The sequence below is a fragment of the Brachycentrus maculatus genome, unplaced genomic scaffold (genome assembly GCF_059751285.1).
Source record: "Brachycentrus maculatus isolate JH-2025_06_01 unplaced genomic scaffold, ASM5975128v1 h1tg000244l, whole genome shotgun sequence".
NCBI classification, from domain to species: Eukaryota; Metazoa; Arthropoda; class Insecta; order Trichoptera; family Brachycentridae; genus Brachycentrus; species Brachycentrus maculatus.
In genome coordinates this window covers 2,644,271-2,661,042 of record NW_028280995.1, presented here as the reverse complement: position 1 = coordinate 2,661,042, position 16,772 = coordinate 2,644,271, and the positions used below count along the sequence as shown (strand labels likewise).

The 16,772-nt window shown below is 31.8% G+C and overlaps 3 protein-coding genes across 7 annotated transcripts in view; 2 read left to right on the top strand and 1 right to left on the bottom strand.

Moving 5' to 3' along the window:
- Window positions 1–16,772, top strand: part of LOC148306327 (transmembrane protein 120 homolog) — a 369,069-nt gene that overhangs the window by 162,703 nt on the left and 189,594 nt on the right. The gene's annotated exons all lie outside the window — the stretch shown is intronic.
- Window positions 747–12,815, bottom strand: LOC148306333 (uncharacterized). Of its 5 annotated transcripts, none has more exons than XM_088265291.1 (10): window positions 12,686–12,815; window positions 11,545–11,739; window positions 10,412–10,513; window positions 8,626–8,795; window positions 6,329–6,491; window positions 5,101–5,168; window positions 3,581–3,736; window positions 2,500–2,595; window positions 1,406–1,602; window positions 747–1,104 (listed from the first exon to the last, which is right to left on the bottom strand). In XM_088265291.1, exons 1-5 carry the CDS (start codon window positions 12,764–12,766, stop codon window positions 6,347–6,349), a joined length of 693 nt encoding a protein of 230 aa, XP_088121417.1. In that variant the 5' UTR covers window positions 12,767–12,815; the 3' UTR covers window positions 747–1,104; window positions 1,406–1,602; window positions 2,500–2,595; window positions 3,581–3,736; window positions 5,101–5,168; window positions 6,329–6,346. The 5 variants fall into 5 exon arrangements, with proteins under 5 accessions (XP_088121417.1, XP_088121420.1, XP_088121418.1 ...); XM_088265292.1 differs by having other exon boundaries at window positions 750–1,104; window positions 1,406–1,575; window positions 6,329–6,505; XM_088265290.1 differs by having other exon boundaries at window positions 751–1,104; window positions 1,406–1,575.
- The window catches only part of LOC148306332 (ATP-dependent translocase ABCB1-like), a 48,151-nt gene continuing 47,317 nt past the window's right edge, over window positions 15,939–16,772 (top strand). Inside the window, exon 1 of the mRNA XM_088265210.1 lies at window positions 15,939–16,029. The gene's annotated coding sequence lies outside the window, so the exon portion shown is untranslated. The remainder of the gene's footprint in view (window positions 16,030–16,772) is intronic.

Here is a 16,772-nt window from a genome sequence, read left to right as displayed (position 1 = left end):
GAATAGAAAAAGCAATTTATGGAAAGGGATTTCTGAAGTCTGGGTGTTTACAGAGATCCATTTACCTATCATCGGCTGCTATAAGTAATCATTTTACAATCTTGTTTAACATTCTCTGTTCTGCACATGATTGAACATCTGTTCTTTATGACTTTGGACTTCGTGGAAAAAGCACCAACCAATAATCAAAGCTGGGCTCAGAATAAACTTACTCTTTTTATTTTTTAAATGCAGTCAAACTCGGTTATAACGAGGATAAAGGGTCTGACTCAATTTGCTCGTTATATCCGAGAATAGGTATTTTTTTTTAAAAACATACATGAAGTATGTTATCTGGAATGGTCACATAACACAATATGTCGCAAATACGTGAAACCTTTTTTTTATTGTCGGCGACAACACCAATTTAGTACTTAGAATCATAAACGTAATTGATTCCGGCAGCAACGGTCTAATTGCCCGGTTGGATTTTATTGCTTAAGGTCGAAAATGTTTTAAAAGATTAAAATATTTACAACATTTAAAAAAAGGTATCTTTTTTTGCTCGCTATAGCCGAGAAGGTGCTCGTTATAACCGTGAATAAATGTATGGAGAAAACCAGAAACCAAATTTTCAACTAATGTTTCCTCGTTATATCCGAGATCTTGCTATAACCGTGCTCATAATAACCGAGTTCGACTGTATCTACCATATATGAAATTAATTAAAAATTAAAATAAAACACTTTTAACGTACCTGAGATTTACATACTTATTTGAACAATAATTACATACAAAAATATTCACAAATATTTATTAGAATAGTAGAAAATCATACAAAATAAAATAAATTAACATGCCAGTTGTGAGATCGTCATTTCTTTAGTCATACTAAAAGTGTGAAGGAGATTAAAATTTTACATTTAATAATTTTATCAAATTGATTTTGATCGGTTTCGGTCGACAAGTCTAGGTGGTTTTTCCTTCACAGTGTTGGCGCTCTGTGTTGGTCTGAGTGATCTTGTCGGGATGTGATTGTCATCTCTTCCCGGCAACGTGATTGGTCGGAAGAGATAGTATGCCGTTGACCCAATCTCGGTGTGGTGCCAGGGGCTTGTTGCAATCCTAGTGTAATGTCAAATATATTAGGACCCAGGAATACGCAGCCAAATTGGTGTAATTAGAAAATTAAAATTAGTAAAAAAATTAATGGTCAAACCAATTTGAAGAAACCGATTTGAGTAACAACTTATTTAAAAAAAAATCTATATTTGAATCATTTAAAAAAAAATTAGATTGGCCATGTCTAATTCAATTACACTTTTCAATATATGATAAGAACATATTTTGTAAAAAAGAAAGCTGTTCAGATCATTGCACATTATTGGTTGTTAGTAATAAACAAAATCATATCATCGCTACTTACCATATTAACAGATGAGGGGTGTCTGTCCTTTGATAGATGACACATATTGTAAAGTAGAGTATGAGAGCACTAGTGACCCAACAAACACACTGATGCACCTGAAGGGGCTTCTCCAAGTAGCTACCCGCGCCGCTCTCAAAATGTGCAGCAAAACTTTTAGCATGCTTGTACTTGAAAAATAAATGGCAAAAAACCCCCTTGAAATAATGACGATTTTGCAATACAGAGATTTAAATAATTATGATTTTGCAATAGAGAAAATTGAAATAATGACGATTAGAGAGAAGATTTCAATAATTATCATTTTGCAATACAGAATTTAGAAATAATGATGATGATGATTTTGCAATACATAAGATTGATATTAATTATTGATTTGGCAATAACTTTGTGGAATGACATGTTGATTATTTAAAAAAATAAACACTTGAATATACCACTTAATGAGTTTTATTTATATATACAACTAGTTTCGAAAACAGATCTGTACATAAATAAAACTCAATAAGTGGTATATTCAAGTGTTTAATTGTTTTAAATAAATAAGATAGAAGTAATGATGATTTTGCAATAGAATAATGATGATTTTGCAATAGATAAGATTGAAATAATGATGGCTTTGCAATACAGAAGATTGCAATGATGATTTTGCAATAGAGAACTTTGAAATAATGATGATTTTGCTATGGAAAAGATTAAAATAATGATGATTTTGCAATTAAGAAGATTGAAATAATGAAATTTTGATATTCAGAAGACCTTCACTAAATCATAGTTTTCTATAAATAGTTCATTGAATAATGACTCAGTTTCATGAAAAAAACATTACTTTCAACACAGACAAACAAAATCACATTAAAATAATTCTTCAAAAGGTAATAAAGCAATGTAAAATAATACATTTTTGACAAATACAGTCATGGTTTTTTAAAGAGGTGAATATAGATCTGGGTGCAAAATAGTAGTAAATGGGGACATTTTGGAAGAGATACATGATTTTGTATATTTGTGAAGTATGTTTTCTAGGGATGGAAAGATTGACATAAATATAGAAAGGAGAGTGAGTAAATGACTAGTATAAATTAGGTACTAACCTGGTAAGCTAAATTAAATATTACAAGACGTGTGATGCGGACGTACAATTTCCATGTTTTAACACAGTGTATAATTAGCACAAAGTTGATTAAATCCTGAAAGACAATTGAAAACACTAATGAAAAGTTTTTTTATGTTTGAAAACGATGCGAAATGCATTGAAACACCGTAGAACTGGGCTACTTGAACTTTGATGTGTTACTTGAGCCCAGTACAAAAAAAATATTTAGATCGTGGTATCGATCGAAGTATGGTGACAATAAGTGTAACCTGTCAGGGAAACAATGAATCATGTCGATACGTTCATTATTGTAGACAGATACAGATTAAATTATTTTTTTGTACTGGGCTCAAGTAATACATCAAAGTTCAAGTAGCCCCGTTCTACGGTATCACAATGGATTTAAAGAAATAGTGGTATTTACCAAGTAAAGCTTAAAATTAAAAAAAGTAGATTTTACACAAACTAAATTAAAAGTTACTGCAAAATCAATTAATGGAAAGTTTTATGTTCTACTTGTAAAATAGGTCACATTAATTTGATTAAGGTGTAAGTATAGGCAGTTTTGAGTACATAAAAAGAGCAATATTATACACTGGAACGTCTTATAACGAGTATAATTTTTTCCAGCATCTTAATCATAAGGTGAAATATTTTTTCCCATAAAAATCTATGTAAAATATGATAATGCGTTCCATGCCAAAAGACAACTCAATTTTTAATGTTTTTTATTAACGTTTATTCAAATAAAATTACTTTAAAATTGTTAAGGAGTGGAATACAATTTAGATTTGAAAAATATTTTTAATGAAAGTATTAATTTGTCTGCCTCCGTAGTGTAATGGTCAGCACGCTCGGCTACTATTCTGGAGGTCCCGGGTTCGATACCCAGGGGGTTCAAATAAATATATGTGATTTTTTCACTCTTACATCTATTCAATATTACCCTAGACTGGTACCTGAAACGGAGGGCTGATCACCTTCCCTTCATGAGTATAAAATAACACTGCGTTTATACGATGCAGTGCCCTATGCAGCATTAGGGTGCGGATAAGGGTTTAAATGAAATATTTATGTACCTGTATACAGGATTCCCACCATGGTATTCTCCTAAACAGTGATCTCCGGAACATTATAAATGTCATCTGATATATTAACTTACTGGCTGACAAGAGGAATATCAAAGTTGGAATTATGGAGTACAAATCGTCACCACATTTCAGGTAGTTGAGTATCTAAAATCATTGAACATTCAGCAGTAATAATAAATTGGTATCTGATACTGTCACAATTAAAGAAACAATATATTTTTATTATAAATCTCTAATTTAACATTATTATTAGCTACCAGTATCAGTACCAGTGATCTCTCAGAAGAATGTGCGACAAAACGATGTATGATAGATGTGCGAATAGTGAAATAAGGAAGGAATGCAAAGCTGAGATAAGTATTATCGATAAAATTAAGAAAGGTGGGTTGAGATGGTTTGGACATGTAGAACGAATGAGTGAGGAAAGAACGTTAAAACAAATTTATGAGGCGAATGTAAGTAGAAAAAGGAGCAGAGGAAGACCGAGAAAAACATGGCACGATCAGGTATGCCAAATACTTGAAAGTGGTCAGGTTAGGAGTCGTAACAATCGGCAGGTATGTATGAGGAGATGCATGAACGTAGAAGAGGTGAAGAATGTTTGCAAAGACAGAGTGGTGTGGCGTTCTATTCTCTCTGTCTACCCCTGCGGCGAAGCGGCGTGATGGTTAGTTAGTTTTAGTATCCGGCGTTGCTGTAGCTCAGTCTGGTTAAATGGAAAACAAAGAAAAGAGATGGCACACATTTGCAATTGTTTAATATCGCAATGCTTGAAGGTATACAATATTTTAGAGTTTGTCAAGAAGCATGCTGTCCGCTACAAGCAATGTTTAATGTTGCGGGTATCGCTATCAAGTTTAATAGAAAGCGCTGTCATTGCGTTTAAATTTACAACAATTATTGGTTAAAACTTGGATTAGATTTTACCACAAACGTTTTTTTATTTATTTGTGATTTAACTGCAGGCAACCTAAAAATATGTTTGAAAAGAAAAGAAAAAAAACTTAACATGTCACTCACTCCTTTCAACAACGTCATATATCAAAAAACTTGATTTTTCAGGAGATCGTTTTTAAAGTTTAAGAATATAATAAAATGTATTAAAAATAAATATCAAGCCACTTATCGAACTTTTTACTGTGCAACAGATCTTTTTAGGTTAAACCTGTAGGTTTTTTTCCATTCGAAAAATATTTAGTACATTTAAAAAAATAATTGAAACCCTTTCTTCAAAATGCAAAAACAACACTTTCTGCCCTGTAGCGGGTAAATATTGAGTTAAAAATATGCCCCTTTTGCTGGGAGATATTACATTTTCTGGGCATTCTGAAAACATGCACTACTGAAAATTGACGATTTTTAATATCTGACATTGTTGAAAGGAGTGAGCGATGTGTGATACTGTTTTTTTTATAGTCTTACCCAATAGTGAAGCCCATACTTTTAGATGTAGTTTGTCTATGGAAATTTTTTGTATAAAAAATTAATATGTTTAAAAATTTATTTACCTGAACAAATATTTTTTCTGTATTCATAGAAGGGTGAGACATTAGTGACTAGTGTCGTCTAGGTGTCACTGAAACGAAAATGTAATTTTTTATTTATAAAATTCTTTTAAATAATAATTTACTGAACATATATATATACCTATTAGATTCATATTGGTTTCAATACCATTCATATCGCATTGCGATATAAATGAGCTACTCAGAACACCAGTGGTTTTTCACATACAGAAGGCATTGTTACTGTATCAAATTTTGATTTTAAAAAGCTCTGTGTTGATACAAGAACCTACATAAGCCAGCAAAACGATTTGTTGATACATAATTTATACCAATTTTTTAAACCTTTTTTCACCAAGTTTTCCATTATTTTTATTTCTTATGCTTCTTTTTTCTTTTTTCATTACTTTTATTTTTATTATATTTCATTTGTTATTTTTCCTATGTAATCTATCTTTACATAAATAATAATACGACAAAATGGAGATGAAAATTTGCTCATCTTAGTTTTACCAGTTACTGAGTTTATTGAGTATTGAATATAGAGATTGAACCTCTGGAAAAGCATTTACAAAAAAATATAATTGATAGTATGTATTTGCATCAAAATTTTATCAGCATAATTGACATTTCGAAAAAGTGATGGTAATTTTTTTGTATTTCGATTTTCGATATCGATTTTAATGGAAAAAAATATATATTTGTTATTTTTGCAGATAAATGTGCCCAAAACATGCAAATTTTATCATTACACTACACCTATTTATATAAAATTAATTTATAGGAGTAATTTCTTTTAAAAAGGTAAAATTTACTTGAGATTGATTTATTAAATTTTATTATACAATATATTTTACACAGCTTTTCCCATCCACACACCGCATCTAAGGACCAGTGTCTTAAATCTGGTAGTTTTGGCATCTTTGTGGAAAAAAAACTTACACTAACTTACTGGTAATATATTTTATATTTGTAATATATTTCTTCTTGTCTCGATTTCTTCACAAAAATCGATAAAATGTTACAACCTCATCGCACTGCGGCATTCCCAACACTAGTGACCATAATGTAACGTATTTTTATTTTCAAAATATAGAATACAAAATGTCCTACTCCGTCGACTCTTGTTATAACGCGCAAACTATACATTTTTCTACTAGAAATAAGGTATATCTAGGTCAGTTTCTACTAGAAATAACCAAAATTAATAGAAATATGACTTTTTTTTTACCTCTATAAAGGAAACCACTCATATGCGCAGGCTGAAGCTGTCGTGAACCAGTGCTGTCAAGTATCCAATGGCTCTATTCACGGGTGTCTGAATAATGTGCAGAAGCATCATCTTCACGACTGCCGACCCGAGAATCGCGATATTTCGTGCGTGATCCGCTGCCCTACAGCACACAGACTAAATACCATAATTATATCATATGTATTGACATTTAGTCATGGCATTTCATTTAGTATAATCTAACAAAAGCACATTTAGACTGGTTAGTTTTACAGCACCAATCCAGGGGCTAGGAGCGGAGTGAACCGGAACGGAGCTTCAGCTCGTGGGAGTCTTGAATCTTGCAAATAGTTCCGGTTTGCGAGATTTTGACAAATATAGTTCCGGGAAGCAATCATCCAATTCTGTGTAAAGTACAGTGAAACCTCTGTCTATCGTTTTTAAAGGGACCTATTGAAATAAACTATGAATGCGGGATAAAGAAGTCAATACACAAGGAGATACGGTCGAGTAAAGATACCGTCCTCCCAATCTGCATAACCATTAGTAGGTGGAAATTTCAAGAATACAAGTTTTAGATGTTAATAAATGTATTTATTAAAATAAAAAAATACAAAGTTGAACAGAACCCAAAGATCTTCAGACGTCTTCTGCTGTATCCATCACACAAGCTTTCGATAGTCTGTATCCCACACGTTGAAATAATTGTCGTCGAATGTAATGAAATTCAGAAAATTAAAAAAAACAGACAAATTATATCAAATATGTAGCATAATTCAAACGATGAATGCTGTAAAATGGTGGATAGAAACGATCGATGCGATCTATTTTTGTATGAAATGAATTCGGGGTAGAAGAAATAAACTACACATCCGGGAAAACGATTATTCGAGGAACGATAGATAGAGGTTTCACTGTATATCCCTATCCCAAGTATTTGGATACACTCAAAATGTTATGCTAAAGATATAAGGCGGGATAATCGATAGCCCGCAACATAATTTTCTTTAAACCCATGTAACAATTAATGTGATTGATTTTTTGTTGTTGCTTAAAACACAGTTTTTGTATTGAAAAATAAATTTTCTTCGAAATGAATATATGCTTTCGAAAAGAAATGAGTTATTGAAAGGTAAGGAATGGAGTCCAAGGAGTTAAAAAAATGGTAAAAATATTTTTTGTAGTAGTTAAAATTAGTTCTGATAAAAATAAAGGTTTTAATACCTCTTTGGAAAGCTTTTGAAACGAGGATGTTTTTTAAGTAATTTGTACGTTTAATGTCATAAGTGTTTTTTAAAACTGTATTATTTTTTTGGCAAGTAACGTAAAAAATATTATTAAAATGAAAAATACAAGTCATAGTAATCAAATTAAAACCGTTTTTGGGAATTTTATTGCTTATTAAGCTTTTTTATTAGGTCACCTAACCATAAAAATTATTATAAGGGAATTTAATCAGCCATTTTTTTTTATTCTGCCATTAACACGCCTAAAAATGGGTATTTTTCATAAAATCACTTTTTTAAAGGAATAACCCGCAAAGTGTTTAAATTAGATGCTTGTCTGCAGGCAGGATAGTAAGGATAGGGAAGGTTGATATGAAAAATACATCACAAACACCCAGACTAATTGAAAATAAATCTTTCTTGAATTCATTTTGCAATTGGCGGGAATCGAACCCGCGACGCCAGTTTCGCAGTCGAGCGGCTACCCAACTACGCCACTGCGCCTGTGCACTAAATTCCAAATATCTCAAAAACTATTAATATTCGGCCATACATTGTTTAACTTAAATTACTTGCATTTGTGCGGCCCTACCTCGTCCTGCCGGGAATACATCGAGTTACCAATAACCCTGTAAATATCGCTCACTCCTTTCAAGATCGTCATAAATCAAAAATCGTAATTTTTCAGTTGTGCGTGTTTTCGGAATGCCCAGAAAATGTACTATATCCCAGCAAAAGAGGCATATTTTAAACTCAATATTTACCAGCTACAGGGCGGAAAGTGCTGTTTTTGCATTTTGAATAAATGACATTGTTTAATTATTTTTTTTTTTAAATACTAAATAATTTGCAAATGGAGAAAAAACCTTCAGGTTTTACCTAAAAAGATTGTTGCACACTAAAAAGTTCAATAAGTGGCTTGATATTTATTTTTATTACATTGTATTATATTTTTAAACTTTAAAAACGTTCTCCTGAAAAATCAAGTTTTTTGATTTACGATGTTCTTGAAAGGAGTCAGCGATATGTATAATATCAAGCTAACGTTCTACGTACTCAATACATACTTACGGGGTCTCCAAATATTGGCAGTATAACTTGTTGAGTAACTGATCACAGGCGTAGTTGGAAGGCAAAATGCAAAGGCACCAACAAACGGTTGAATGAATGAAACCCTTTTGTCCTTGTACGAATAAGAGAAAACTTACTGCCACATTTTCTGTCTGATCCGCCGTTATATCCTGGAAAATCGCAAACTATCAAAATATAAAAATATAAAATCAAGTAGAATATGATTTTTAACTTAAGAGCCCGAATCTTGGAGTATGGTGCTTAACCCTAGATAACTAAACATTCGTCCACGCGACGACGCCCTTTTCCGAAAAAGGTTAAGGCACTTACTTCCCTGCACCCCGCACCCGCCAGGCTTTGTTTACGGAAAAGTGATTTATTGTTAAATGTTTTTTACATTCATTCCTAATAAACCAAACTTAAGCGTCATGTAACCAGTTATTATTTCTAATAAATACTTTATATAAATTTTCACGTTTTTAATTGCGTAGTCCGCCTGATGAATGTTTGGTTACTATGTATCTACAGATACAGTTAAGTTATCTAGGTTAAAACTAACCATTACTCAGGCCTTAGGTGTTATCCTTAACAACGTGAATGTTACACTGTGTTCAAAGTGATCACTTAAGCCAACCAATTAAAAAAAAAACACCGCATACTCTGGATTATCTCCAACACTCAACATTTTACTTTGGCTCCATTACATTCTTTCTGACTTCATCCCAAATTATCGTCTTCTTATACTGTTGGGGTCAGCTCTCTCCGTCCTCAGGTTATGTATCCGTCTATCATGGACAACGTAACCTAGGTAACCGTAGGCCATGCGTTCCAATCATGTTATCTTTCTGTAACATCCATAAAAGTTTTGATATTCCTCTCCATGTCTTTCGAGGAAGATCCATGGCGATTGCCTGGTTCACTGTATGATCAGGTTCTCTGCGTCCAATGTGCCCATACCATCTCAATTGCCTTTCCTCTACCTTACTATTGACGCCTGTTACACCCAGGCTTCCACAAATGCGTACTCATTATTTTATGTCCAAGGAACACTCCAGCTGACCATCAAAACCAAGGGTGGCCAACCCGCGGCCCGCGGCGCCCTTGCGTGCGGCCCGCGGTCATGCATGACATTTTTTTTCATTATCGGGTTATTCAGAATGAATTTGAAATCATATTTAAGTTATTAAAACCTTTTTGTAATTACATGAAATGCATGAATTCTGGTGAAAAGAAACACAAACCTCGAACTGAGTGGCCATTGGATAAATTGTTTTTTTTTTTTAAATTAAATTGGTGATATTGTTACATTTATGTGTCATCATTAATAATTTTGATAGTTAAAATTGATAACAATGTTTATTACTATACAGATACATTTTTTGTTGGTTCAATGTGTGCTTTCTTCTCACATCTGGTCGTAGTACTGTTTCTTTTTTCACAACTACCCTGATTGTACTTTCTGATTACCTCTGCATTCAAATTATTTATAATACTTCTAATTCGATGTTTTTTTTTTAAATCTTCGATGCAGCCCGAAGTGCAATTTGAGTTGGCCAGGCCTAATCTAAACACTGCCTACTACCAAATCAAATTTCGATTTATGAGTTGAAATATAGGTGCCTTGAATTCACAACCAAATAACAAAATTCTATAAAATTGATATAAGTATCCTATATTAATTATTTGTACGTAGAAATCGGGAGCTTGTGGAGCGTCGATTGAAATGTTTGCCGGGCCGTATGTTGGCGACTACTGATCTACGTATTGCATAACTAATTACACTTACCAATATGATGTAGGCAATTTGGTAAATGAACCAACCCAAAATTCTGACGGTTAAAAGCCAACTTTTCAACGCCAGTACAAATAAACCAAACAGAGTCAAATCCTGGAAAATTATCGACATTAATTAAAAACTGAACTAAGTAGGAAAATATATACGAATATATATAACCATAATAATTATCTTTGTAAATAATAATAAAAAATGAAAAAAACACATCAACATATCTTCTGTCCAGACACTAAAACACAGTAATAGCAGAATGGCATTTTCGATAACAACGCAAAAAATCTATGTTGAAGTACAAGTGGCTTGTAGCCGCATTAAAACCAATGACTTTGTTCTTTTGATTATATTATAAAATCTATAATCTAAATGATTTTTTATATGTTTAAAAATATGTCGAGAATTTTAAATCAAACAAGGGATATTTTTATATTAATTTCGAGTGTAAGATGCACCTGTATTTTTGAAGGAAAAATTGCATCTTATAGTCCGTAAAATACGGTATTTATTTTTACATAAAAGGTATAATTACATAAAACGCTTACCATAACTACTTTATGGTGTACTAAAATACTTTCCGAATAGGTATATAAAATATAACAAGCAAATTACAGTGCCAGCTCGCTAATCCGAACGTTAATCGAGCTGTGGGTCATTCGGATTAGGGAATCATTCGGATTACTGAACGATTTGAAAAAAAAGAAAGATCAGTCTATGAAAATGTTCTTTTTTTATGTATTGAATTAAAATAAAAAAAAATAAAATAAAAATTTTACTAGCTACAAAAAATCGGACATTTTCTTTGAATTAACCTAACTAATGTTCAAGGGTTGTCTGCCTCCATAGTGTAATGGTCAGCACGCTCGGCTACCGTTCTGCAGGTCCCAGGCTCGATTCCCAGGCGGGGGGGTCGAATAAATGTAAGTGAATTTTTCACTCTAATATTTATTTAATATTACCCTGAACTTGTACCTAAGCGGAGGGCTGATCACCTTGCCTTCGTGCAATTAACGATCAAGTTAACACTGCGTCGCTACGATGCAGTGTCAAATTATAACCTGGTATTATTAATAACAGCTCTAGAGACCACACCGAATCACATATTCTAGTATAAAAAAGGTAAAACTCACTTCTAGAAGCCTATCAGACCAGTCTAACTGTGTGAAATTACTGCAAGGGCAGGTATTTCTGTGAGTGGATGGTCGAGGAGATGTAACTACAGTAGGACTCCGCAACTTGTATAATATTATGCCCACAGACAGGGCAAATACAACTGTAGGAAGTATTCCGTTCAATTCCTCGTTACAACTAAACAAAAGCAGAATCTAAAAGAAATTACATCAACATTTTAATGTAATGGAGTGTGTCCAAATACTTGTTCACAAAATCTGGATTATCTCCTATTACAGGAGTTATTTTCATATTATTTTTTGACTTCTCAAATTGGTTGGTTCATTTTTAAATGCACAGACTTCCATATTCTTCTTCATCTTTGATGAGATGTCAAAAAATAATATGAAAATTGCATCAATTTGAAATTCAATGAATGACATATTTTCTTGATTCCCTCATTCACAGGTATTTAATTATGTTGCTAGTTATTCCCGGTAGCCTGTACTCTCACATCAGTCTGATAATGTCGGTAAAGACGAAACCCGGTCGCTGGTCAAATAAAATTCATGTGTACACAGTTGTTATTTTATTCGATAAAATGCAGTACCACCAAGAAATGTTGGCACAAAACTTTATCATTTTTAAGATACCATATCGCTCACTTCTTTCAACAACGTCATATTTAAAAAATCGACAATTTTCAGTTGTGCATGTTTTCGGAATGCCCAGAAAATGTACTATATCCCAGCAAAAGCGGCATATTTTTAACTTTTAATATTTACCCGCTACATGGCAGAAAGTGTTTTTGCATTTTGAAGAAAAGGTATTGTTTAATTATTTTTTTTAAATATCCTAAATATTTTTCAAATGGAGAAAAAACCTTCAGGTTTTACCTAAAAAGATCTGTTGCACAGTAAAAAGTTCAATAAGTGGCTTGATACTTATTTTTGATACATTTTATAATATTTTTAAACTTTAAAAACGATCTCCTGAAAAATCAAGTTTTTTAATATATGACGTTGTTGAAAGGAGTGAGCGATATATAAACTGAATATCCTATAAATCCTGGTACAAAATAAGGAAGGAGAATTTTCTTACACAACTAATATATGTATAAATATATTTTGTTTAAATACACTGCTAGAAAATCATACTCACAGAATAAATATATTTAAATATGCTTTGGAAACATTTGATAATGAAAAAGGGCTCTTCTGCATCACTTATACACTTCCCCATATAATCGAACGAGTGCCAATTATTGAAATCTCAAGAATATTTCATTTTAAAGTACACTCAACACCAGAATTTAGCCAGATACGACAAAAATTGACAAAATTTCAACACCTGTCAACCATAATAATAAAAATTTATTCCAATTTTAAAATTTTCCTTTATTCAACATGTTTTATGAATAAGTTCCTACTTACAAAATAATCACAATAATCGAATTGGCGAATGTTACACGCGTATAAAGTGATCACATAAACCAGCCTATGATAGTCGTAAGCCCCGTAAATGTCCAGACTTTCATATTATTCTTCATCTATGTTGAGATGTCAAAAGATCAAATGAAAAATAACTCCTATAATTGGAGATAATCAAGATTTGTCCACAAACTATCTCCCTGTCGGCTGCCAACTCCCTTGCATCCCCCCAAAGTCAAGTCCGCGTCCCGAAGCTCTGACGAGAGCTGCCGACGTCGTCCTGGGCGGTGCGAACCTGATGCCTTGTAAAAGAGGCAAGCTTGATGGCTGCTCTCAGGAGGCATGCGGAGTACATGGCCAAGCCAACTGAATCGCCTTTTCTTGACGATAGTTGTGACCAAGATTTGCTGCGTCCTATGCCTTATCTCTTACTCCTCACAAAGTCAAACCACCGCACGCCTAAAATTATTTGCAGACACCTATTCTCAAAGCTAAGTAAAAGTATAAGTACAAAATAATACTTTTCATTTGTATTATTTTTTTACATCTCATCAAAGATGAAGAAGAATCATAGGCTGGTGTAAGTGATCATTTTACACACATGTAACATTCACCAATTCTACCCATTGTTGACAACCACAGTACTCAAATTCTTGGAAGTTCTATATATATGAACCAATTTAAAAACATTGTTTTTGAATCGCTACAATTTCACTAGAGACATCTATTGGTGAGATGAAAAGAAGATTTTTATTATGTTTTTATTATATATATATAATATGAAAATAACTCCTGTAATTGGAGATAATCCAGATTTTGTGAACAAGTATTTGGACACACTCAAATTGTTGTAAACTTACTTATTTATTAGGCGTTTTTACCTTGCGGTAAAACCCCCATTGTTGGCGGTTTAATAAAACACTAAACATTGCTCATGGCGGATGACGTGTTTCTTGACAGCTGCTAAAATACTCTATGCATCCCAGTATTGTATGTAATTAAACATATTGTGTCCTACCTCTTTTCATTATTCTCCATTTCACTGGAAATAATTATGTCATTCGTTAATAATTTATGGTGAAAGTAATATGCTTAAAATAGTGACGGGTGATCGAATTAAAATACCGATTTGAAAAAAACTTATTTAAAAGTATTCATTTTATAATTCGGTTTTTAATCACGCTAATCAATGCACGAATTTCATAAGGTATTGCTTATTTCTTACAAGTTTGATCAAGTATTGCTTATTTCTATCTCCTTATACATTTGGCAATTTATTTATTTTATTACATCATATATACAAAAACAAAATTACAAATTAGAATTATGTGCCCTCACTGTTTTTTCTCGGATTTGTTATTAAAATAAAAATTAAATTAAAATTTGACATGAAAAAGCTTAAGCTGGAAAGAAAAGTAAACAGAAAAATTCGATAAACGAAAAAGTCACCGTTATCCATTAGTCACTGGTGTGATTACCTACGCTATGGAAATACTACGCTGTGATACCTTTTTTATGTCTTAACCTTCCAGCAGGCGCTCTGTCGTAAAATTTACGACTAATGCGCCTTATCGCTTCCTCCACTCTTACCACTTAATTGCAAGCATCGAGCCCCAAGCTATTACAGACGTGTGTGATTATAAAATTTTGTTATTCATTGATATTTGGAAACATCCGTTGAACTTAAATTGAAAGAAAAGCTCCTTAAAGTGTGACATTGTTAAATAAACTTATATTTTCTATGTATTTCCCATTTATATTGTTTGTTTTATATCGTTATATACATTTCTGTTTGTTTTATTTTGGGGATGATGAAACTAGAAAATGTTGAGACCTACTTTCCCTCGAGTGACACCGAGTTTTCGGAAGAAAAAAATTAGCAACAAGTAGTGCCACCTAGATAGTGGTAGTAGTAGTAGTAGTAGTAGTAGTAGTAGTAGTAGTAGATATATATATATATATATATATATATATATATATATATATATATATATATATATATATATATATATATATATATATATATATATATATATATATATATATATATATATATATATATATATATATATATATATATATATATTTATATATATTTATTTAATATTACCCTGGACTGGTACCTGAAGCGGAGGGCTGATAACCTTTCCTTCATGTGTAAACGATCAAGATAACACTGTGTTTATATGACGCAGTGCCCTATGCACCATAGGGTGCGGATAAGGGTTCAAAAAAATATATATATTTATCCCTTACTGGTCCAATGTCGAATATCATTCGACATCGATTTTTTCCTCTTAGGTCCCATGTCGGATATTATTCGATTTTTTTTTCATCATTAGTATTATTTAAATTCTAAGCTTACATTTTTGTCACTCGTATCTATTACAACAGTATGTGGAGTACAAAAGATGTTTTTCCAATCGGAATGTGTCTGTCTACCTAGATTTTTTTTTAATATATATGATATATATATATATATATATATATATATATATATATATATATATATATATATATATATATATATGTATTTATATATATATATATATATATATATATATATATATATATATATATATATATATATATATATATATATATATATATATATATATATATATATATATATATATATATATATATATATATATATATATATATATATATATATATATATATATATATATATATATATATTTATATATTTAAAGAACTGTCATTTTCATTACATTACAGCAATTCCCTAACATTTTTATACAGAAAACACAATTTGAATAGAGAATACTTGATGACGTAAAATTTACGACAAGCGCTCAAGGGTAATTTCTCAACGCGCCCGCTAGAAGGTTAAACCTGTTTTTGCAATAAACTGTAGCTTGTTATAACATGAGTTTCCTCCAAGACAGAGAATTCAGGGAAATGAAACATGTCACAGCGAGTTATGTCGTCAGGCTATGCAATTATTTAGTCTCTGGTCAGTCCGAGACTAGAGGTGTTATATGGTGGTCTGCAAATTCGTGATATCGAATCGCGATTCGTGATATTTACGTGATATGGAATACGATTTACATAGTAAATAAATAAAACAAAATATCCATCGTATATTGTAGTCCAGTGTTATTAATTATATCAACAAAAAGTGCTTACCCAACTCTACAATACGTTATGCAAGAATACGATTTGAAAAAATTGCTTCGAAATTTAAAAATAGAAAACTTAGTAAAAACAAAAACAAACTAAACAATTTCTATGACAATTCACTTCAGTACAGTGCCAAAAAAAAGGCTTTTAATATGATAAAAATACGATAAGCTGTATTTGCAACAATAAAAAGGGAAAATTAATAAAATTTTGATAAATTGAATTTGATAAAGACAAATAAAAAATTAGACACTTTTTCAGTATTTCTCAAAGTAGGCGATAACGTCTCCTGTGGGCGTTCTAGAAAGCTTTTACATGATATAACACAAGCCTAAAGAGACAGACAGAAGAGCTAGGAAGTAAGATATATATTTTTATTCTCTCCCTGTTTCTATGATGGGATATTCTGGCGATTTTATTTTCCCCTTTGACAAGAAATTTTGATTGGGGGGCGCCAGACTAAAAAAGTTTGGGAACCTGTGCTCTATTTTTACTGGGCATATTAAAATAATATATATAAAATATTAATTGTGAATAATAAAAAAGGGGAATTGAATGAGTGAAGACAGAACATTAAAAAAAAATCACGCGGTAGGAAATAGGAGCAGAAAAATACCGAAGAAATGAAGACTGAATGCAGTCGAAATGCGATCTCTCAGACAAATGTACGGCAA